At 58.5% G+C, this 9,462-nt stretch overlaps 1 protein-coding gene across 6 annotated transcripts in view; it reads right to left on the bottom strand.

The window, feature by feature from the left end:
• Positions 1–5,361: 5,361 nt before the first annotated feature.
• EMP2 (epithelial membrane protein 2) overlaps positions 5,362–9,462 on the bottom strand; it is a 53,838-nt gene continuing 49,737 nt past the window's right edge. For all 6 annotated transcript variants that reach the window (XM_089321694.1, XM_051847422.3, XM_051847421.3 and 3 more), the window contains one exon: positions 5,362–8,177. In XM_089321694.1, the coding sequence (XP_089177820.1) occupies positions 7,990–8,177 (188 nt within the window). In that variant the 3' untranslated portion in view covers positions 5,362–7,989. The remainder of the gene's footprint in view (positions 8,178–9,462) is intronic.

Raw genomic sequence — 9,462 nt, 5'->3', positions numbered from 1 at the left:
ATGGGAGCCTGCTATCATGGATTACTAGAGACGCCCGAGTCTTTGCTCCCACCGCCTCCCCGCTCTATGAAGTGGCTTTTCCACTCCTCCCTGAAGGACGGCTCTATTTCCCTGGACTCGGGTACGGTGCAGCCTGTCTGGCCGATAGAGGCACCGGAGCCCAGTCTGCAGAGGCCAGGTGTGTTCCCGCTTCATCTCCTGCATCTCTGCCACCACCAAGACTCCCCGGCGGCCACTCTGAGGAAGGTGAGACAGGCGGGCAGGGGAGAGTTGTCCCAGTCGGCCAAGGCCAATCTTTCTCAGCCAACACCTGCGCTTGCGTGCGTGTCCAGTCCACAGCAGCAGAGCTGCCCAGCCCACTTCCACTGATCAGAGACATGGGAGCAGTAAACACACATTGTTGGGGGCCACTGGGGTGCGGAGGCTGCTGCCTGAGGCACCCACTGCCACCTTGCGCCTGTCCACCACCAGGGGAGGTGGCTTCCCGGACGCAAGAGCCCAAGGAAGCAGCTGTGCCACCTCGGGGTCCTCACCTGCTCCTCCTGCCACTTGCCCACCGCCAAGCGGACACACGAGCGTCTGCTCTCTGCTCAGCAGGACAGTCCTGAGGATCCTGCCGGACGATGCGACTCCCAGGCAGGTGCTTTGTGAGCTGGGGTTCCGGGCGCCTATGGAAGCACTCAGTGACCCCACACAGGCCATGTGCTGTGTGTGCACGGAGTCCACACTGACTGGCGATGCAGCCCAGTGCCTTCAGCCCCCCGACGCAGGCCAGGGCTCAAATGGCATCCGGCCGAGGAGTCCTGCCCTCCCCAGGCCCCCTCTTCCCACCACGCCATTTCCCACAAGGCGTCCGTCCCAGCAGGTGATTTTACTTTCGTGCTTTTCTGGTTGGTTCTCTCGTCTGCATCTCTCCTCCCGGATGCAGGCTCCATGGCTGCACACCCCCTGGCGTCTCCCTTGTGTGACACACACATAGTAGGTGCTTGCTGTGGGCACGGTTGGATCTGTCTCCCCAGACCCCCACAGGTCTGAACGTCTGAACGCTAGTGCCCGATGGACTGGGGGCCGCAGACTTGACCTAATGGTGGCGTCTGACAGGTTGGTCTGCTGGCAGGTGTCTGGGGAGGGGGGGGATGCCCTTGGAGGGTGGGTCTTGAGAGAGGGCTAGCTTTTTTGAGTTCAAGTTCAGCCCAGGTCCCGTCTCTGTGTCCTCACCCACCACGAGCAGCCTCCACAGACGCCAGCCCAGAGGGCCACAGATCCTGAACTGAAACCTCCAAACCGTGTGCGGAAATGAAGCTTTTCTTCCCAGTAGGAGCGCTCCTCTGTGTTTCAACTACGGTAACACGAAAGCAGGCTAAGACAGCGCTCGGCAAACACCGGGCAGCTGGGAGACCGCACGGACAGCCCCCGGGGCTGGGCAGCACCCCCACCCCTCACCCTGCTTTGCAGATCAGGACGTGAGGGTTACAAAGCAAAGTCTTACTCCAGCTGTTGGCTTCCGGTTGCCGAGTCTGGGTCTTGGGCCCTTGAGCTTTTCCTTATCGGGCCCTGCTTCCCAGGAAGGGTTTTTTCCCGTCACGGAAGCTCTGGGCCACCGCATGGCGCGGAACTGAGAGCAAGACAAACAGAAGAGAGAAAAGCGAATCAAAGCCGGCGCCCCTGCAGCAAGGAGGCTCAGGGACCCCGGCGCCCCGGGGCCGGACACGCTCTGCCTCCAGACCCCGGTAGAGGCGCTGCTCCTGCGGCCCCTCCGCCTCCCAGTCACGGTCACCGCACACAGCAGGCTTACCGGGGGCACTGCCTGCCAGCTCAAAGCCAGGTGCCAAGAACTCAATCCAGGGCTCCGACGTGGGGGGGCAGAGCCATCACCTGCTGCCTCCCAGGGGGTGACAAGCGGGAAGCTGCAATCAGGAGCGGAGCCGGGATCCAAACCCAGGCCCTCCCACAGGGCATGCGGGAATCCTAAGCCGTATACCACACATTCTGAGTTCGATTTTAAATATTAACTGTTGCTCCCCAAATGGACCCGTGTAAGGGAGATGAGATTGGCAAGGGGGTTGTGAGAAGTTGAACAGCAGTCTCACAAGTGTCCACGTTCGACTCCCCAGGACCTGTGGATGCGCTGCCACACACGGGGCAGTGTCGCTCCCCCTCTTCGCGGAGGAACGACACTAAACCCTGCGCTGTTCTTTTGTCCGCTCGGCCCTTCCCGGGTTTGCTGCTGGTCCTTCCCGGGTTGGCTGCTGACCCCTCCACCTCCGTGGAGGGGTGGTACCCCCTGCCACTTTCCCCACTTCCGCGGGGGAGCGGCACACTGCCGGCCGGCCGGCTCTCTCGGGGGCTGCACAGGTGTTCCTTCAGATAGATGTTCCTGGTGCATGTTGTCTCTCTCCTCCTTTATAGTCCTCTTCCACCAATCCCAACTCGGCTGCCCACACGCCGAGCATGCTGCTCTCCTCCAATCAGGAGCAGGATCAGCTCCTGCAGCTTGTCAAACTGATGAGGCAGCTGCGTAGAGGTTGTTTGGTCTCTTTCTCTCAGCGCCATATAGTGGGAGAGCAGATGCATAGAATAAGTCTTAATTCCAGTAACTTAGCCTAGTCCGAGTTGCTCCCCACAGGGCAGGGCCTTTGCAGATGTGATTAGATTGAGAGTTATCCCGGGGTACCCGAGTGGCCCAATATCAGCACACAGGAGTCTGTCTCAGGGAGGCAGAAGGGACGGAGGCGTCTACACTGCTGCTCTCGACGATGCAGGAAGGGGCCAGGAAACCTCTAGAAGCTGGGAAGAGCAAGGGAACGGATTCTGCCCCAGGGCCTCCCGAGGGAGCCAGCCCTGCCAACGCCCAGTGAGAGGGACGTGAGACGCCCTGGAGACATGTGCGACAGGCCACTGGACTTGGGGTGACAGAGCCGCAACCAGAAGCTAAGACGAAGCTGAAAGTGGGCTCCGGGGCACCCCAGCCGCAGCTCCCAGCCGAGGGGCTCCTGGGGTCACAGCACAGGGATGCAGGCAGCCGGGTAAGGTGCAGGTGGAGTTCTTAAACCTGTACATCTGAAGCTCATCTCCTAATTAGGAAACAGTACAGATCGCTGCTCGGCCTTTTGGCCAAGATCAAGTGCAGGACACAGTACAGGCCTCAGGCACCAAATCCCCTTCAGACAACTGCTTGAAATATGAATTTAACCGTTTTTTTTTTTTTTTTTTTAAGCATCTGGTTTTTGAACCATACCCCTTAAGGCAAGTGAAGCTGGGTGGGTTCTCTTGTTTTGGTTTTTCAGATTTATTTTTGAGTTGTTTATTTCTCCACGCCTTCTGTTTACTGCATGATGTAGTTTCCTTTTGAATAAATGTATTTATAGAAAGAGTTGTGTTAAAGAAAAACGTTCAGTGGATAAAGAGAATGACACAGGCGAAGCAAGAACACACAGGCGCATGTGGATGAGAAGGTTGTTGGAGGACTTGCCCAGCTGTCGGTCAGCAGGAACTGGGCTGCGGATGGGACTCAGGGGGTGTCCGGCCTTCTGTTTGCCCAATATCCAGACTTCCTTCCTAGGTTTGGGAATTCCTTTCCTTCCGAGTCCTGGTGGGTTTCAGGACCTGCCTCCCATTATATAAACTGGAGATGCCTGCCAATCATTTCCCAGCCTCCCTTGCAGCTAGGACGTGGTCACATGACTCAGCCTCCATCAGGCAGATGCACCAGGCTTTGACCCAATTGCTTGGGCCCCAGTACCCACGTGGGAGACCCGGAAGCAGCTCCTGGCTCCTGGTTTTGGATTTGCTCAGCTCTGGCTGTTGTGGCCATTTGGGTAGTGAACCAGCAGATGGAAGACCTCTCTCTCTGCCTCTGCCTCTTTCCGTAATTCTACCTCTCAAATAAATAAATAAAATACTTAAAAGTAAATCAATAAATCATTTGCATACCATGCAAAATTATCAACTTAATTATCTACTATCAACTTAAAATTATCAACTGAAATCGACACATTGGATTTTGAGTCCCGCCTGCTGTTCCCTTGGCAGGGCTGGACCAAATGATTTCGTGGGCCCTGTGCAGCCCACGGGCTTTACATTCCCCACCCTGTGGCCAAGACATCAGGAAGAGTTTGCTAAACGCCTTCTGGGGAAACCATTTTTGTTCTTAAAAAGAGACCAAGAGAAAAAAAAAAAAGAAAGAAAAACACCCAGTTCCCTTCTTGCTGGATAACACCAGGGAAAAACCAGTGTCTCCAGCACAGAGCCAGTGATGCGTCCCTGGTCAGGCTGGGCAGGCCCCGTGCTTGCCACCGCGGCGGGAAGGCAGCCACACGCGAGGTGCAAACAAACCCGCGTGGCCGTGCCAGTCTGACTGTACGGACGCTGAAACTTGAATTGTTCACCACTCCCACGTGTCTCCCAGCCTATCTCTTCCTTCCACTCCCTGCCCCCCTCAACCATTTAAAACACAGACGCCATCTTTAGTTCAGGGGCCACATGAAAACCAGCAGCAAGACAGAGCTGGCCCTGGAAGGGAACCAAGACAAGACCCCCGCCTGACAAGTCTTCCAGACCCTCTTCCTGGCCGGCAGGGCGATGTAATTAGACCTCACTCCCTACTGCAGCCACGCAGGGGAGCAGCAACCCAGGAGCACCTGACCCACGACGGACCCTGGAGACAACACCTGGCACAAGGCTCTTGCCACAGCAGACACACAAATACTGGTGAGTGAATGAATGAATGAATGAATGACAGGCTGGTTTCCTGAATGGAGGACGCAGACACCTGAGTGCGAGGGAACAACCACAGCCACCTGCCGCGTGGAAAATACATACACAATCCGCACACCCAGAAACACCCGGAACAGCCAAGGATACACACGGTACCCCCTGGCGCTTTTAGCCTGGGAGAGCTCCCTGGCTAGCTCGGGCTCCCTCTGAAACTCCTTAGATGAACACAAAAGGCCTCTCTCTCTGTCAGCGTCATACGCTGGAGAGAGTCTGATTTTCATCATGAGCCCGCTGTTTCAAGCAGAGGTCGTTGACGAACTAAAGGACGGGCAGCTCCGTGATTGGCAGGGGCCTCTGTAAAAGGACACGGGGGCCGCTTGCTCCAAGTTCACCAAGTACCCTGACCAGCACGCCCAGCGGGTCCCCCGTCAGGCTCAGGGCCCTCGCAGCCGCACCGGCTACCCGGCCACGAGGCTGGCCCCGTGGAGCCGGCCTCCTGCAGAGCTGTCCAGCGCCAGGGGCTCGCTGTGGCACCCTTACAGTCCGCACTGAGGAGACGCAGGACCACCCTTGCCTCTCCTAACAGCGGCATCTGGGCCCTGGACATCAGCCCTGCTGGGAACATCACAGTCTTGCTCTGGGCCATTGGACTTGAAACTTTATTTCTCATTACAGTTTCAGATGATACAAAACACAGAACACGGGCGATTTTAAAGGTACATTAAAGTCTCTAACGACCCTAAAATCCCGTTTCCTGCCCAACCCAAGACTCTCCCCGGCATTTCCCCATCACCTCTGCCTTCCAGCACACAACTATCCAGCTGGCTGTGTGTAACCTGTAAGCTATTAGCAAGCTCAGCCCTTACCTCCCCCCGCCCCCCGGGCTTCCCACTACAACACAACTGCCACCCAGGTTAGGGTGTTCACATACGGGGGGGTCCTCCCGGTCAGGCAACACAGGGCATCCTGGGATGCCAGTCTGTTATGAGCGCCAGGCACTCATGGCCACGCAGCCCGCGGCAGACCGCGGTGGGAGAGGGGGAGGTCCCCATTTTCCTGAATTCCCGCCCATGCGTGCACACTCACCCCAGCAACACCCAGCAGCGAGACAAGCCGTCTCCCAACTCAGTCCAACAGAGACCCAATACAAGTTTAATGCAAACAACAAAACAAGTTAGTCCGTCTCCCTCACACGGCCCCTCGAAGAAAGAATTACAGTACTTGACAAAAACGGCATAGGATGCGCAAACTACGGTTCCTTCAAACAACAGTCGGCGTCACAGATTTGGTCCTGATAGTTGCTTCTGGGATGCGTTGGCTAACCTTGCGGTGGTGTTCAAGCAGCGCTGACACTAAGCACCAAGTGAGGGCTGATTCGACCCACAGGCGGGGAGGGTGGGTGTTTTCTCCCCGATACCGTCACCTCTTTGCAAATCCACCAGTGACGTCGCATGGCGGGAAACCCCAGAGGACGCGGGCACCGAGGCTGGACCACAGCAGCCCTGTTTTTTCTGCCACGGGAATGCATGCCCCGCTTTCTGTGGGTGACACTGCTCAATCTAAGGTCTTTTCATTGCGAGGAGGTGCCTGGGCCCGGCGTCGTCCACGAGGCTTGCACGGCTTCTTGCAAACCCCAGAGGCGTGGCCCCCAGCAAGGCTAAAAGAGGTGGCCTTGGCCCGTGCCTCCCTGTACCGGGCTGGCGGCCTCGCCGTGGGGAGGGAGACCGGACGGAGCAGCTGCAAACGCCGTGAGGGCAGGCAGCGTGTGGATCGGCAGAGCGGACCGTGCTGCACGTGCACTATTTGCTGAAAGCCGATGAACAAATCCTGTGGTGAACAGGTGTCCGTGGTGGCCCAGAAACTGCTCAAACCTGACGTCTCCCCGGTCCGCTGGAGCTGGGCACGGGGCAAACCAGCACTCCACTCAGCACACGGTCAAGTGCACAGACACTTAAACAGCAGGATGCCTGCACCTGGCCCCCCACACAGCTTCCCGGCACCTGCTCACACTCCACTCCAAGGTTCCCTGTGCTTCCGCTCCACAAACGGGCTCCAGGAGGGCTGGTTTCTCCCTGTGGTCATAGCACCCGGAGCCCCGCTGAACACACAGGGCCTTGGCCCCATTCCCTCTCAAGACCAGGGGACCCCCTGGGAGCCACACAGATGGGCACTACCAATCAATGCCACCTTCCACGGGCCAAACGCCCCCCGGGGAGCAGTCAGAGCCAGGGCCCGCGGGAGGTGGCTCCCACTCCAGCCCCACGGGCCTCTGTGTGGAACCCTGGGGGTGGGCTGCGCAGCCTCCCTCACGGTTTGCCGTTCATTTTCCCATCTGTCTCCTGTTCTAGACTAAGAGCCTGCTGCGGGGAGAAACTGGCTCAAGAGGGTGTCCCCTGCGCCCGTCACACACAGCGATGTATGCCGATGAATGAGAACGCCGGGTGGCTCTGGACACAGGGGTGTCTGGAAGAAGGCGGGAAGGGAAGGCAGCCTTGCGAGTGGTGCACCCCACCTACCGGGACGCATGGCCTGGGGCTGCGGCTGGGGCGGCCCCCGTGGAAACAGCCATGGAGAAGGCAGTGGAAATCAAGAGCGGATGCAGGCCAAGGTTGGGGCGGCACAGGCGGCGCGAAGGCTGCTCGCTCAGCCCCGGGGCCATGTTCCCCCTCTTCAACACACACTAACCCTCACCCAAGGGGCTCGCCCGGCACGCCCATCCCTCGAACGCTGACTCTGCAGGTGTGGGATCGTCGGCATCTCACACGCACGTGCTAAGGCTCACAGGTGCAGAGCGCTATACCCGACACGGGCGAGCAGGTGAGGTGAGCAGGTGCCGAGGGTGGAGGAAGGGGTTCTGCCGCTCAGCCGCGGCAGGGTCGGGGCTACGGGGCTGTCCCCCCAATCCCCACCGATCAGGTGAGGAGGCACTGGGCCAGAACCCACAGGAAGCACGGCCCCGAGACCCTGCCTTCTCGTCTCCGGCCGTGCCCACCGCGGCCTCCCGGGGAAGGAAGCCCGGGGCGGGAGCTGGGCTTCGGCATGGCTCACTCCTGCCCTGTTGTGTGGCGGTTTTCGGGTTCACGGAGTTCTGATTATCACCCTCACAGTCTACTTTTGGATCCTCAAGAATGCAAAAAACTCTTCTCCGGATTTTTTTTTTTTTTTTTTTTTGGCTTTTAAAGGAAACAATATGTTTGCTAGAAAAACCACAAAAAAATACGATTATATACAAAACGGTTATCTGCGCGTGGCTTCGGGGGGCGGGCGGGGGCTCTACTTGCGCTTCCTCAGTATCAGGTACATGAGGCCGCTGAGGAAGGTGAAGGCGAAGGCCACCCAGGCCAGGATGAAGGCGTAGCCGTATCTGCCGTCCGTGGTCATGTCGTAGAACTCCGGGTTGCCGCTGTGAATGTCCTGGCGCCGGTCCGTGTAGATGGAGGCCGCGATCATGACGCACAGACCTGCCAGGGACAGAGCCAGGGTTCGAGCAAACCACACCCAGTGGGGCAGCTGAGGACCAGCGGACGCGGGCGGCACCCATCAGCGATTGTTGGCGTCTAAGTGACAGTGGACGTCTGGTGGCCGAATACTGCCGTCTACCCTGTTGCTTGTCCGGTTCCCCGTCTTGCTGGCTGAACCCAGCCTGGTTCGGGCAGCCAGAGGACGAGGCACAGTTTGTCTGCACCAGGCATCGCAAGCTTGGTGCCAAAAGGGCCAGATGGTAAATAATTTAGGCTTTATGGGCCACAGTCGCAACAGAAGCAGATGGGAGTGGCTTTGTTCCAGTAACTGCGTGTTTACAAAAACATCTGGCAGGCTGGACGCGGCTCACCGGCCACAGTTTGCCAACCCTGTCTACTTGTTAGAGTTTATGAATCGACCGGTGTCCCCAACTCTGTCCCCACAGAAAATCTTTCCATGGAAAACATTACTCCCTGAAAAGACGAGGAGGAAAAAGCACTGCTTTATGGCTGGGCTTTCCCTTGTTTGTGGAGGCTGTCAGGTCAGGATGGGATGTCCGGAGCTGCAGCAGCCTAGTTGGAGCCACGAGGGGGGCGTCACAGGCTCTCCGAAGATGACAGAATAGGAGGATGCGAAGAGTGGCAGCTGCCAAACCAGCGCTGGCACCTGCCACCTCCAGGCTGCGTCTATGTAAAAGGTGTAACATCCTTAACCGGAATCTCTCTTCCTGGCAGCCAGGAGCACCCAGTGAAACACCTGCTATGCCGGGTGATGGGGCTCAGCCCCCCGACTCTCCTCCGGGGACCCATCTCTCTCGGCCACACAGTTTGGGCGGACGACACGTGGCTCTCTGTGCGTCGTCCTCCCTGTCCGGCAGCAGCCTGGCTAAGCTGGCAGGGAGCAGACCCTGAGCCCTGTTTTCTCTATGATCCCCCGGGGCTGAGCGTGGGTCGCCCACCTGTGTATCCCAGCAGCCTGCACAGGCCCCGCCCAAGGCGGGCACTGATGTCACCAACCAGCCTAAGACCCACTGACAACTTCCTACCAGCGAGATCTCGGAGCCTCTGCATGGCTACAAGGCCCCCGCGGGCTCCCTGGCCCACCTCCCACACAGCCCTCACACACACCTGCCCCACTGGCTGGCTCTCGGTCCCCCCACCCCCCAGACCCTGGGCAGGCGGTTCCCCTGCCGGGCACACTGTGGCCTCCCTGCACTGCACAGCAACTCCTCCTCCAGTCACAGAGCCCAGCGCAGGCTGCATGTCCTCGGGGTGTCTTTGCTGT

Source organism: Oryctolagus cuniculus, chromosome 19, assembly GCF_051225735.1.
Source record: "Oryctolagus cuniculus isolate XC-2025 breed Fujian yellow rabbit chromosome 19, ASM5122573v1, whole genome shotgun sequence".
Taxonomy (NCBI): domain Eukaryota; kingdom Metazoa; phylum Chordata; class Mammalia; order Lagomorpha; family Leporidae; genus Oryctolagus; species Oryctolagus cuniculus.
The sequence above is the reverse complement of the archived record's forward strand: the minus strand, read 5'-3'. Positions and strand labels throughout refer to the sequence as shown.